A 15,608-nucleotide genomic window follows, 5' to 3' on the forward strand; every position below is an offset into this window, starting at 1 on the left:
GTGTTTTGGCTGAACTAAACATGCTGCAGCCTGGCAGCAGGTCAAACAAGTAGGTCTTGCAAAACAGAAATAAGTTTATCTCATTTTATGTTATTTTGTTTTCATAATCATTGGAAACCATAATTGTAATTAAAATTGATTAATTGCACAGCCTCATGTATCTGTGTTTTTACAGGATACCGAGTTTTTTTCCAAAAATGTAAATAAAAAGAATGCAATAGTACAAAGACAACATATGAAATGTTGAATATGAGGAAGTGCGATTTAAAGAAATATTTTAAAATTTGTATTTATTTATTTCAATGCTTAATTTAAATTAGATGCCCGCAACTCATTAAAATGGGACAAGGCTAACTAGAAAACTAGGAAAACTGTTTACAGCTTAAAAAACCCTTTGTGGAACATCTCACAACTAATGGCATTAAGTGGCCACAGTTCAGTATCATGATTTGGAATATAAAGAGCATCCCAGAGAAGCTGAGACTGTTAGAATAAAGGATGGAGCGAGGGCCATCATTGTGTGAGTAAACTCTTGAATTTGAGAACATTTCTCAAGATAACATTACAAAGAATTTTAGGATTTCATTGGCAATGGGTTACAGTATAAATAAAAACACATTTAGAGAATCTCTGCCAAAAACTAATACGAGCCGGCTGTGATCTTTACGCCCTTAGGCTGGAGGAAAACCTCTTAAAACTATTGTCAGTAAACACTTTCATGCATCAGCATTAAGGCAAATGTAAACCACAGTACCATGCAAAGAAGCAACCTTACAATATATAAACAAGATCTAGAATCACTGTCACCTTCTTTGAGCTGAGCTCCCTAAAAATGGACGTAAGTGATAACGAAAACTGTTCTGTGAGATTACAAAAATAAAAATTCCAGGGACTATTTAAGTTATTAGTGAACAGTTCAGAAACCAGAGGGGTGAGAGTGCATTAGTCCACACAGCATTAGTAGCCTGCACATCTGTAAAGGCCATATTAATAAATAATTATAATACTGGTCATAGCTGTTAATTCTCTACAGATTTATTTACAGGCCTCTGTTACAAAGTTGCCTTTGACAATTAGAATTTTCCGCACAATCAAGTTGTCGTGCATAGCCTCCAGAATTCTGAAATTCAGGTCAGCTGCAGATTTAAAATAGTTTGAAAGCTCGCATGCTACATATCACATCATCTCAGTCTTTATGAAGAAATTCAGTCCTTTTTCCTGGTTGTTATAGTGACTAAATTGGTCATCCACTCCTGATCTTTTCAAATGTGCTCTCATGTTGCTTTGAAGATAATCTTTAAGACAAGTTTTTTTTTTCCTTTTTGGATTCGTACACCACCAAAGCTCCCACCTGGAAACAGGATTTACTTGTTGTAATCATTGGTCCTGATAAAGGCCTAAAGATATTCTGCCAAAAATTTGCTTTGGGTGGAATGCTACCTAGCAGAAACATCTACTTGGACTCATGGATGAACTAATTGAAATCTGGATAGACATCATGTCCATCCCCATTATTATGGAAAATTCTACTTTTTCTTTTAATTTTTCAATATTCAGACCCAGGATGTTTTGTTTCTGATAATGCTAAGCCCCTGTAAAATATCAACAGAGCTGCTTTAGATCACTGAGTGGTACTAAAAAGCAGTCTCATCTTTGGCACTGTGTACTACCTAGTGCCACGAAGCCTCTGAACATACTGCAGAGCTAAGGGGGCACACAGCTCACAGCTGGTACCTAAATAGTGAGATTATCACATAAAAGCCACGTATTAGGCAGTAAAAATGACAACGACAATTACATTTCTGATTTATTTTTAGAGGAAGCCACATGTCACATTGTCGGACTAGCAGCACCTTGGCAACAAGTGCCAATTATTGGTGCCACGCACTGATAATTAATGACATTGGTACACAGTGCGACTGTGGCGCAGGAGGTAGAGCGGCTGCCCACCAATCCCAACTTAGTTGCTCCCCGTAAGTGTGTGCCAGCTGCAGAGCTGCTCCCAATCCGTGTGTATAGTTGTAAATGAGAAGCGGTGTAAAGCCTTTAAATAGCTAGAAATGCACTTCATAACTGCAGATCATTTACCATTTAATACATAATAGTTAGATTTTGGCACATTTAGCCGCCTATATGTTGCTTCTCCCTCTAGCTGTTTTTACGAAAAGCCAAAAGATACTGGATTTAATACCACTTCACCTCTACAGTAAACATACACATGGTTGTGTCCAGCTGCTTATCCTCTCAGCCTGCTCATTAGAGCAAATTATATCGACACACCAAAGCATGACTGCCTGCCTGCTTTGCTTCTGCCTCAAAAAGAGCCCATTACTTTTATACTTGGAAGAAGCACAGCGGTTTGACCCCAGCTACGCTGTGCGGCTTTACCGATGATGCTGCGAGAGAGAGAGAAAAGAGCTGGGTGTTTTTGTGTAATTATTCAGTATCATGGCTGCTGATGAGTTCCACATCCGGTGGCACTTTTTAATGAGCATTCATGGTAGACTGCATTGCTTAACACAGTATGTGGCAGAGTAGGGTCTGCATGTATCCTCTAAAATACAGGCAGGTGTTTGAGTTTAAAAGAGAAATTAGAAAGACTTAGTCTCACAAATCACACCAAATTACTGCATATTCTGCAGAGTAGAACCTCAGTTTTTCACTTACTATCAAAGTAAGTTACCGAAGGAGAAACGTTTACAATTTAATGTGGAGTATAAATGATAAATGATTGTTTCAAAGCATTGTACTTTCTTTTTTAATTGACAGAAGCACTACATTTAGTAATAAGAAATGAATTGCAAGGAGCCTAGCTGGAGTACATTTGAGGCTGGGTTTATCCAATAAAAGCACTCTAGATAGAGAAAGTTTAGGGTTTTTTGTTTTTTTAGTTATAGAATACAGTATGCATGAAATGTATTCTCTATTACGCGTGATCCCAGTCTTTTTAAACACAACCATTGAAAACAAGCTACTAAGGCTGTAGTGCAAGATCAAATGGCATCTGCATCTGGATCCTAACTCAAAATGTGACACCCGCTGCAAGGTCAGACCTAACAGCCGGATTTTTAGGTGGGGAAGGGACTGTAGGGCCTTTGCTGTTACATCCACCAAAAGAGCCTATTTGGTTTAGGTGAGGGGAAAAAAACCTGGAGAACCAATTTGGGGACTCCGACTGTACCAGCTTTCTTCAGATTAAATAAGCTACTTGGAGGGTTGGTGACATTTGTCCAAATAAAAAAAAAAAAAAGTCCAAATGCCATGACTGTTAAACCACTCTTTGCCAGTTATATTCAATTTGAATTAAGCCATGAGAGATAGTTGGGTGTGATATTTGTTTCTATACCATCCTGACAGCTGGAAAGACAGTGACCTGCTTCTGAAAAGCAATCAGCATTTTCTTCCTTTTCCCTTAGATGAAAATGCTGTGTAAATACTTCCCCGAATAAGATGGATGTGAATTTCGCACACTACTGTCTGCGGACCTACTTCAATCAAATTAACTTTAGAGGACTGCCACGTGAGGACTTTTTATATAGCAGAGCAAATTGTCTGCAGTAAAAGGAGTGAGAATGCTGGATTATGTTCCATTACGATCCCCCTCAATGAATAATACAATAGGGCCCCCAGGACTAAATGGAGATTGGGCTCATCTTTTCATGTCCATCTTTCATTCGGCCGTTTGTGCTCAGGGATCTGCTGCCAAAGTGTTTCTCCTGCCTGGTCAGTAATACAGCCCCACACAGAGGCTGAATAAGGCCAGACGTCCCCATGGTACCACTGATCCATACATCTGTAATACTACACCTTTTGTCCAGGGACATCTTGACATTTGACAACCGACTCCTTAATGCACAGACATGACAAATGTCACCTTTGTCCCCTGCAGGCTAAAGAGGAGCCAATGCATTTTTATTGTAAGTTGACCTTTTAGAAGACATCAAAAAAAAATCATCTCTTTTCTCTATCTTGGGCAGCACTCAGGAAGCTGCTGCAGAACAGACAGAAAAGTGTGGATCACAAAAACTGTAGTTGCACTAGATAAGGATTTGCATGAGATAAGTGACTTACAGATGATTCAATTTGATGGATGTTTCTTTTCTCAGTTTATTTTTGTTATCAATGCCCAACTCCATCAACATGAAAGACTCCACTCCTGCTAAGCCAACATTTAATTTGGAGGATATTCTGCTTCTTGCAATCAACCTTGGCAGTGTCAGAAACTGATACAGGGTGTTCAGAAAGCAAAGAAAGAAGCTATGAATATCATTGCACCTTTGTCTGACTTTGCACTTTCTTCAAAGCAGAGACTCAGTAGGCAAGCGTAGTATGAGATAGAACATGGTTTCACACATAAGGCAATTATTGTCATGTCTTTGAGCTTAAGAATGATGTTTTCTGTCATTTAAATGAAGGAAGAGGCTTATTTGTGTTTTTTCTTTGGTTTGTGTGTTCACATCTCAAACATTCAATCAGTAGCTAACGTTCACTTTTTGGCACTGAGTGTCCAGCCATGCCAGCAAATCTGCCAACTAGAGTAAATTACAGTCCTGCCTTTTGCAAACTCTACCCGGAATCGAATGGAGTATTTAAAGTAGGTGAGAATGTGTTTTTATGCACAAAACAGCAACTCTGGACATTCTCCAAACCTCATTCTCAAGACCTTGTCTAGAGTTATGAGTCATGTGAAAAGTGGGTTAATTTGACAGGTACATGCAACGGTGTATCACAGCATGTGATTGTTAAAACATCTCTGACTTGATTCCCATATCAGGCACTAGAGTTTTCATTGTTCAATTCTATTTCTACAGTAAGTGCTGCTGTTACGACCTAAATTCCACAGTGATCATTTAAGTTCAGTCTTATATAATCACTCCCCTCTTCTTTTTTCTTTTTCAGAGAACTTTTAGGTCCAGACTTTACAGAGACCTACTACACAGAAGATGGGCAGCCAGTGACTGTGACTAATCACAACTACACTGTAAGTGTAACGCAATCTTTACCCCCATTACTGAATTTCCAAAGGACAACAGTTTTTTTTAATTAACTCTGTATCCTCAGGGCACCATTGGTTTCAATGCCAGTATGGTATTGAAATCTGAGATTTGAAGCAGGCTAAATGATGGATTCAGCATTTTCAAGTAGAATTCACGGTCAACAAGATGAGACATTTCAAGATGACTGCACGTGCATTTATATAATCTATTTATAAGATTGAGTCCAATAGGATTTTACAATGTTTTGTACTTTTGTCTTACAAAAAAAATGTAGCATTGATGTGTTGTAGTATGGGGTAAACAAAAAATAAACAATATGGCAACAACACTTGTGGAAAATAACATTTAAATATAATAATTTCAGGAAATTTAAGTATTTTACCAAATGACGGCTAACAAAGTTAAAACAAAACTTTTAAAAGGTGTCCTGATCAAATTCTAATTCTCATATCGGCACTGATGCAGGCATATTTCAAGGGATGGATTCGGACTGAAACAAATCCAATCCAATTTTAGTCGTTATTTAGTTTTAGTGTCCTGTATCAGAGAGGTGACTGACCTACACTCTGTACGGTCACTAAACAGGACCCACACTAGCTGACAGCCTGCACACACTACTGTATTTTTTTAGCATAGAGCAGGTGAGTCATCCCTTTAAAAGAACAAGAGAGGAAATATCCCATGTACAGGATATTGTTTATGATTTGTGGGCATCATCATCGAGACACTATCAATTTGCCGGGGACTTCATGAAGGTAGAATATCTCAGTCCAGCACATTACTGTGGTTAAAAAAAATGGATTTTTGCCATATTATTGAGTTACTACAGCCAATATATGACTTACTAAATATGAAAATAGCTTTGGGAGACATCGGGGTGTCAAGGTTGGGCTGCACTGCACACACATTTCAGGTAGTTGTTCACAAGGGGATTCTATCTCAGCACAGCATCACACACACATTAACATAAGAAATATTGTGAGACATTTCAAATCTTCACTACAAGCCAGTGCTAATCTATCTAGAGAATATTAAGAGTGACATGAAGATGCCATCGAAATAGTTACAAGGTGTGCATAGTTTACAGCTTTGAGGGAACAGCAGTCACTATTTGACGATGAGCCTATTTGTCATAGCTCCATGAGGAAAGCATTCAACAATAGCTTCTCAGGTTTTAAGAATGCTGACGCTGCATTACCTGGTTAAAATGATAAACGTGGTTTCAGCTGTCACTGATGAACATTAATTCTATGAGAAGCCAAAGATTGTTTGTGGGGACAGATGCCCCACCTTGTAACAACAAGAGGACAGCTGACTCTTTCTGTACTTTCAGTTTTAATGATCCTGTCAAGTCCTGTCGAGTTTTCGAATCAAGTTCTTCCAGTCATCCTAACATTCATATGAATAATTTAGGATTTTTTTTTTTTTTTAACCAGGACCCCTGGTATTCAGATCAAGTAGGTTCTTATAAATACAATGTCTCAGATTAATTTTAATATTTCAGATACCTAATTAATAAACATTTACTGTAGTTGAAATGAGCATCAGATTAGAATTGGAATAAGTATATATCAAATGTAAAAGATATTAGGGCAGATTTGGGGCCAAAACTGCATTAAGGCATGACTAGTTCTAATACAATGTTTATTTTAAAATTTATTTAGAATTGTAACTAAATATAAATGTATGCAAAATTCAATCTAACCATCATAACAAAAGCTGAATGTCATGGAGCAGCAGTCATTGAGCAAAGACAAACAAGCTAATCCAGGCCGCAGCCTGACAATTAACTGAACATGGGTAGAAAAGATTGACTGTTGGTTTCAGTATTTGTATGTTGTTTGTGGACGATACAGTTAATTTGGAAAATGACGAGTTATTATTTAATTTTATAGCTATTCTTTAAACTCATAGTTAATTCAAAATGCGTTAAACGTAAAAACAAAAAGTAATTTTTCCATTTAATTTCTAGCAATAAAACTGAGTTTCTTCTTGTAGGAACTAAATCCATACTCTCAAAAATCAAGAGTTTTTCCGGTAAACATTGAGTTTTCCACCATTCCAGCCTCCCCTCAGGTTATAAGCCTGGTTGTCATCCTGGACAATACCGTCTCATTTTCTGCCCATCTCAGTAATATAGTCCAATCTGCCTACTTCCATTTTCGTAATATCAACCATCTCCGACCATTGCTCATTACCCACAGCACATCCACTCTCATCCATGCTTTAGTTACATCCACTTTGGATTATTGTGATTCTCTTTTGTTGGGTTTGCCTCAAAAATCCCCTCCATAAACTTCGACTGATTCAGAACTCGGCTGCCTGTATTCTCACTAGAACCCCCCCTCACAGATCATGTTACCCCCCCCATCCTTAGACAACTGCATTGCTCCCAGTCCATCTCCGCAATAACTACTGTAACTACTATAAGATTTTATTTCTCACCTCCATAACTTTGCATTTTTTCTTTTTTCAAACAGTTTATTTTATGTTGGTTTTCTTATAATATACTACTATCTCTATTCTGTTTGTTGCTTTATCTTGTGTCTGTAATGTGACCTTGAGTGTTGAGAAAGGTGCCTATGAATATAATGTATTATTAGTAGTAGTAGTAGTAGTAATATCTATTACATTTTAATGCAAGTTGTGTAAACTAAATTGTAAAGTTTATAATAAAAATACGTAACAACCATTTGTAAGTAGACTTTGTACTTTGACTTTTACTACTTTGACAGACTTTGTTTGGTTGCATGCTGTTCTTAAGCAGTTAACTAATTAGAATTTACATTTTACAAGGAATTTACTTATTCCTTTTTATATTACATATATTTTTTTGTCCTTTTGGCTTATCCCGGGATTTCAAGGTTGCCACACCAGATCATTGTCTACAAGTTATTTGGCTCAGTTGTTTTACACCGGATGCCTGACGCAACCCTCCACAATTGTATACAGTGTATACAGAGAAAGAGATTAGCTAAGAAGAATTAGGACACTGAGAGGACTGAAGAGAGTAGACAGGAGTACAGGGAGATGCAGCGTAAGGTGAAGGTAGAAGTGGCAAAGGCCAAACAAAGAGCATATGAGGACTTGTATGATAGGTTGGACACTAAAGAGGGAGAGGTGGATTTGTACAGGTTGGTGAGACAAAGAGAGAGAGATGGGAAGGATGTGCAGGAGAGTGAGAGGATGCTGAGGACTGGAGGAGAAGTGTACTGGTGACCATTTTTAAGAACAAGGGAGATGTGCAGAGCTGTGGCAACTACAGAGGAATAAAGCTGATGAGCCAAACAATGAAGTTGTGGGAAAGAGTAGTGGAAGCTCGGCTAAGGGCAGAGGTGAACATTTGTGAGCAGCAATATGGTTTCATGCCTAGAAAGAGAACAACAGATGCAGTATTTGCTGTGAGGATGCTGATGGAGAAGTACAGAGAAGGTCAGAGGGAGTTGCATTGTGTCTTTGTAGATTTAGAGAAAGCGTATGACAGGGTGCCGAGAGAGGAGCTGTGGTATTGTATGAGGACGTCTGGAGCGGCAGAGAAGTATGTTAGAGTGGTGCAGGACATGTATGAGAGCTGTAAGACAGTGGTGAGGTGCTGTAGGTGTGACAGAGGAGTTCAAGGTGGAGGTGGGTCTGCATCAAGGATCAGCTCTGAGCCCCTTCTTGTTTGCTCAGGTGATGGACAGACTGACAGATGAGGTTAGACAAGAATCTCCATGGACTATGATGTTTGCAGATGACATTGTGATTTGTAGTGAGAGCAGAGAGCAGGTGGAGGAAAATCTAGAGAGGTGGAGGTCTGCTCTGGAAAACTGAGGAATGAAGCTTAGCCACAGCAAGACAGAATACATGTGTGTCAATGAGAGGGACCCAGGTGGAACAGTGAGGTTACAGGGAGCAGAGGTGAAGAAGGTGCAGGACTTTAAGTACTTAGGGTCAACGGTTCAAAGCAACGGAGAGTGTGGAAAAGAGGTGAAGAGGCGAGTGCAGGCAGGTTGGAACGGGTGGAGAAAAGTGTCAGGTGTGTTGTGTGATGAGTATCAGCGAGAATGAAAGGAAAGATGTTCAAGACGGTGGTGAGACCAGAGATGTTGTTCGGCTTAGAGACAGTGGCACTGAAGAAAAGACAGGAGGCAGAGCTGGAGGTAGCAGAGCTTAAGATGTTGAGGTTCTCTTTGGGAGTGACGAGGATGGACAGGATCAGGAATGAGGACATCAGAGGGACAGATCATGTTAGATGTTTTGGAGATAAAGTCAGAGAGGCCAGATTGAGGTGGTTTGGACATGTTCAGAGGAAAAACTGTGAATATATTGGTAGAAGGATGATGAGGTTGGAGCTGCCAGGCAGGAGGTCTAGAGGAAGAGCAAAGAGGAGATTTATGGATGTAGTGAGAGAGGACATGAAGTTAGTTGGTGTGAAAGAAGAGGATGCAGAGGACAGAGTTAGATGGAGGCACATTATTCGCTGTGGCGACTCCAAGCCCAAAGGAAAAGAAGAAGTAATTTCCTGAAAACATTCTTTATACTTTTCTATCAATTCGCTGTTATTATTAAGAAGAGCTTAACAAGTACTGTAAAACATACCACATGGTATAAAATCTCACCTTGTTGGCAGTAATACATACACATTTCTGCATAATTTCCATAAAATAGAACTGGCAATTATTGTGTAGCCCACTTTCTGTAAGACCCAGATTTAAGAATTATTGTTTGTCTGTTTGTCACATAGTTTTTTTAGATATGTGTTTTAGAACTGCAGTGTGAAAAATTCAAACAGCAGACAGAGACAAAGGCTGCGTGGTTTCTGAACTGCTGCTACTCATAATACCCATAGAAAGTCATAGCTTCTGACTGCAACATGTGAGGACCACTATTCCAAGAAGGTCGTTGGACAAAGAGTCAAGTTTAATGCCCACAATTAACACCTGAACAGATATGATTGGACTGTACAAGCCACATAGCTGGGAATGAGTCATTCATTGTAGGGGTGCAGTCAAATCAAAATCCACCTGGTGAATTTTACCACCAAAAGCAGGATGGGACATTAGTAGTGAACAGATTGACTTGTTTCCTTTACCCCTGAGTTCAATTTGTCACTATATGTTAATGTGTCCCACCGTGTTTTGCATAGCCATACATGTTTTTTGGTATGATTTCACCTATTAGCCAACTAAAAACGACTGGAAGAAATAAGCCAGTACAAGCATGACTTCACTTCTCTGCCTCAACTAATGTCATGCAAAGTCTCTTTGGACCACATAGGACCTGTCACAGTATCATGAGGCCACTGCCATGAGTGATGCAAAAATTATAAAGCAGCTCATGAACGCTGTCAGCTGTGTCTCAGGCAGGCTGAATGTGGCAGGTTGGGGAGCACAGCTTGTCAGCCAGGTTGAAATTGTGTTGAAGGAAATAGAAGTTGTATGAAAGACTGAAAGCTAGAGCCCAAACCAGTAGCATGCTGGTAACTTTTAGCTCTCAGTCGTGCAAACACACATGCATACATAAAAAAAGCTTTGATAAGTAGACATGCATGTACAGTTTACAGTATAAATAGTTGTACACATCCATGCTTGCTTGCAAACAGGTCAGAAGTATTAAAATGTAAAACACAAGAACTCAATTGTGTACACCTGTGGAAAACACAATAAACGAAGTAAAATACACACTTGACAGTCTTAATGTTGTCATACACCCATATGCTTACAATGATGCTCAGACAATTCTCAGTATTGATATCAGTGCTGATCTGGGCATTTTCCAGTTGTGTTGGCCAAGATACATCATTTTGTGTGTGTGTGTGTGTGTGTGTGTGTGTGTGTGTGTGTGTGTGTTTAGCTTGTGGATTAGTCAATGAGGCTTTATTAATGTTGCAGTGTGGCAGCTGTGAACCAGATGTGTAATTCCACAACCTTTAAATCAAATGCTTCCTTTGATTGTGAACTTAAACATCTTAAACCTCAGGTTTGCTCACTGCTGCTGTGACGGCTGTCTTTTGTTATTTTAGTAATTTTAACAAAATATTACATTACCCACAATTTACAGCAATGGAGAGGAAGTTCTGCCATGTTGAACAAAAGTACACATTTCTTTTTACTAAAGTAAAGAAGGGGGGTTGCAATAAATGTAAAAGGTGAATTTAAGCTTTGTTGCATAATGCAACAATTATTAACTACTCCATTCTCAAAAGTATTAATTGCTTCATGTTTTCATGCACCTTTTTTCAGCTAAGACCTGCTGGTAACGTGTATTCAGTCATTAAAAAATGCATTTCAACAACATTTGTTGAACATTTGTTGTTCAACATTTGTTGTCTTAAGCTATTTGAATCGTTCTTGTTTGATTTGATCATTGTAACCAGCTAAAGATGTGTACTGTCAAATTGGTCAGTCCACATAATTTGCAGTTGGGGTTAAATAATTTTTAATAATAGGAAGAATTTTGAAAAACATCTAACTTTAAATATTACTTTAAAAACAATATAGTAATATTTAAAATGCATTAAGTTTGGTCTAATGAGTGAATATGTTTTTCAGTGTCTGCACCACCACCACCCAACTTGTAAAGGCTTTGATTTAGTAATTTCTGGCCAAGTAGCTGAGTTATTTTTAAAATGTTGCCCTTTTAAAAGATTAATTGACTAAAACAGAATTTTAATGATAATTATTAATGATAATTGCATTCAAAACCTAAAATAGTGAGGTAAGAATTTATAATCTCTAAAATAGTTTTTTCAATATAAATATTAAAGTTGGGGAAACTGTGGCTCAGCTGTCAAACACAAATATCAGGGTCATAGAAACTTATTAAATGTTATTACTGTGACTAAGGGATTTTAGTTTTGAATCACTTACTGAACTTGTCTTAAGCTAGATGTGATCTTTGGTATTAAGTAAAAAATAAATAATTACATTGTGTATCATTTTGTTGTTTGAAGAGGTAGAAATACTGGAGTTTTAATGTGAAGCATAAAAACTGGTCACAGATCAGGATAAAACCTGAGAATAAGATCAGCTGCATAAAAATTTTTTTTTGTGTTGATTAACATGTGTCTGACACATAAATTAACAACTGTAGTTTTAACTTACATTTTTATGTTTAAATCTTATATTGATCCAAATACTGAAGACCCTGTATAACAAATGTTTTATGTATTGCAGCAGTAAGAGTAAGGGGCAAAAAATGCAAATGAATAAAAAATTCATAATTTGATACATATTGACGTTATAACATAAGTGTTATTCCAATCCAACCACCATTTTAGTCCATCTTGCTGCAACTATTTGCTGATTTAATTACTAATTTGCTGACAGATATCAGTAAATAGCAGACTGTCCTTATTAGTGATATTTCAAATAATATAACATTTCCTACACTGTGAAAAGAAATCATAAAAATTGTATCTAATTTAAATGAAGTGCAAAACCCACAAATTGTCCTTAAAGAATTTACAGAAAACACTGTTAACACTGTTAATTTACAGATTAGTTATTATTATACAAGTTATTCTGATCAAACATATTCAAAAAAGTGACAGCACTAATAGTTCAGTAGCAAAAAAACGTTGCTTTTTTCCCCCCATATTCTGATCAAGTACCTTCAGTAAAGTGGTAGTTCAAAAAGTTCTGTGGCTAAACCCTGTTATTTTAAAGATGTTTGCGATTATTACGATCAAACACCTTCAACAAAGTGTTAACACATGCTCAAGATTATAACGTATTTTTGTTTTTGAAGAAAAAAGTACTGTACTATACTGTTTCTTGTCACATTAGACTAGATGTAAGAAGTGTGCTGAGGTAGCCGTCTTTATCATGTCATTTAGCTCCACGAACATGCTTTTAAGATGCAGTCTGTGCACTTCTAATTTACTGGCTTTCTGCAGACACTATGCTTTACGGTGGTCTATCTTGAATGTACAAATAGCTTGGTCAAGTGGAGTTTGATTTGCTTCTTTGAGCCAACACTTTGTGAGTGGACGGCGCCATATTGCCAGACAAATGAAATAAAACACAACAGTGGTCAGTCATTTGAATGTCCTCAACGCTCATTTGGAGCCCGTCTGCAGCGGGATTGGCTCCAGTAAAGGAAGTCTGCCACCTCAGCGTGACCCCTGCGGGGTCCCTAAACACTGAGCAGTCCAGAGGGCACAGCTTATTCAGAAGCGTATATTCCTGTTCCCGGTGCCGGGTCTCATCAGGAACATAAAATCCCAGTGTTCTTTAATAAAGAAATAATTAAGGATGAACACCTTGTTGGCTATGGAGCAGGCAACAAGGTGGCCTGCTCAATCCTTGAAGGATGTGCACGGTCAACAGCTGATGCGGACTGGCCAGCTGGATCTCGCAGAGGTGACCGGACAGTGTGTCCACTTTCCATCTGACAGGCGATGATAGTATGCAGAATGCGCTCGCTCGGAGCAGAAGTCCGGGCTCGCCAAGTCGGGAAATTCCGGTCAGAGAGCATACACCACAGATACGGCAGCGCTCAGGTTGGTTCCTAATCCAACTCATGGACTGGAACCAGCTCCCCAGGCTTGCCACTTCCTCACCCTGGTTTGAACACCAGCCCTGTATTTCCGCTACCTCCTCCTGCCGTGGAGCTTAGGTATCGTAGTAGTACGGTGATGATAACTGGAGGGAAAAACTCTGTGTACCTGGCCCTAAGCACTAAAGTCTTCCATATGCTATATATTAAGAGTAATGCGGAATAACATGTGCCAATCGTATATCAAGACAGTTGACGCACAGGTATTAGGTAACGGCCGATAATGCAAAATATAACTCAAGACAAACAATAAAGAGGAAGCAGGGGCAAAGCCAAACACAGGTGCCATCTTGACACACACAACCATCATTGACTGAGCACGTTCTAGTGGGATCTTTCTAGCAGCCCCAACACTAAACCAGGCTTCCTTCATCTATCAGCTCTGTCCGCTCAGCACTGAGCCACAAATGCTGAACACAGGATCAGTGAGGGATAGATATTTTTAATGCGTCTTAAACTTGACCAATTGACTAATATTAGGGCTATTTATCTATTCTATATTTGACTTTGATGCCAAAAACTAATTGGTGAGTTTTCACTCAGTTGTTAGTTTATTGTTTCACCCAGTCAGTACCATCAGTACAAATTGCAGTTACCTTTGGAAGCCATTGATTATTAGCAATTCAATTTTTAATCAATTGAAAGCCCAAATTTTCGAGTATAGGATTGGACTCTGATTAGCAGATACCCAGTATTACCTGATCCAAATCTGCATCTAGGCGGAAAAAAAGAATTTGTTGGGACATTGCTATAGGTTGCACTTAATACACAACCTGTCAACACTGGGGCCATTCTACACTATAAAGAATAAACCCTAGTCTATAACCATAAATAGATTCCAGCCTAAGTGTAGCCTTGAATGCATACATAATGTGGCTCAGAGTGTTATGTTGTTTAATGGTGCAAGTACTATTGGAACATCAGCCTGCGTTATATGAGCGACAATCCTGTCACTGAGAGTAATGGCAACTTGAGATTCCCTCTACAATTAAACTGCCACCACATCGCTTCATGCAACAAGAGGAGCTTTACAAAGAAGAGAAATTGAGTGTTTTTCTTCAATCATAACCCAATAAGCTTCAGAGCGATAAGCTTCTATTACTTTTTTATTTGTATTAAAAAAAAAACTACTAATACATACAAAGGACTTATGAAAACCATTTGAAGCACAACACAGGCTTAGAATATCTTCTTAAATCAGTCATATCAAAGAATCATATCAGTGTTCATTCTTTCTATTTTTGTTATATTTTTTAATCTAGTCTTTTTTAGTGGGGAGAGGGTGATGAAAACCGAAACCCGATTTTATGCTGGATGCATTTTAAAAACCTAATGTCAAAATACAAACTAGGGTCAAACACATTTTACTCACAAGCCTTCAAATAATTTGATGAATATTTTAAAACACAGCACAATAAAGTTTGCTTCTTGTTTTGTTCAGAAATAAAATACTAAAAAACAAGTGTTGATGATTTCCTCTTTGCTCTTTCAGCAGCTATATTTAGTGACAATCTTCTTAATGCTATGTCCACTGAAGTCCACTGATTTCAATCTTTAAATAGTCATGTTATCAGGATCTATGCAGAGGTTTCGTATCAAGAGATTTTTAATGATCAGAGGAGGTTTGAAGCCCTGATTGGGCCTTTGATCAGCTAAGCTGGGTTTTCGTCAGTTGATTTGGATGCAGTGTGTGGTTTATTAAATTTTGTGTTAAATGAAAAACATGAAACCTGAAAACCTCCCCAGCTGTGCAGTGCCGGTCCAAGCCCGGTAGAAATCGGGGAGGGTCGCATCAGGAAGTGCATCCGGCGTAAAAACTGTGCCAAATCAACATGCGGACAATGATCCGCTGTGGTGGCCCTGAACTCACGGGATAAGCAGAAAGGACAAAAAAAAATAAATAAATAGTTGGTAACTTATTGTGTGTCCCTTTCACTAGCTTTGAAAGTGGTCCCTGCTAGCATACATCATATTTCATTACACAGGAACTTAAGTGTTTTCTGTAATGCACCATGACCTGACTCTGAACAGGAGGAAACTGGATGAATGGATGATCTGTGTTACAACAGT

General features: G+C 38.4%; 1 protein-coding gene across 1 annotated transcript in view; it reads left to right on the plus strand.

Moving 5' to 3' along the window:
- Nucleotides 1-15,608, plus strand: part of adam19a (ADAM metallopeptidase domain 19a) — a 179,517-nt gene that overhangs the window by 94,244 nt on the left and 69,665 nt on the right. The window contains exon 4 of the mRNA XM_067523712.1: nt 4,900-4,981. Coding sequence (XP_067379813.1) covers nt 4,900-4,981 — 82 coding nt within the window. The remainder of the gene's footprint in view (nt 1-4,899; nt 4,982-15,608) is intronic.

Source organism: Channa argus, chromosome 12, assembly GCF_033026475.1.
Source record: "Channa argus isolate prfri chromosome 12, Channa argus male v1.0, whole genome shotgun sequence".
Classification (NCBI taxonomy): Eukaryota; Metazoa; Chordata; class Actinopteri; order Anabantiformes; family Channidae; genus Channa; species Channa argus.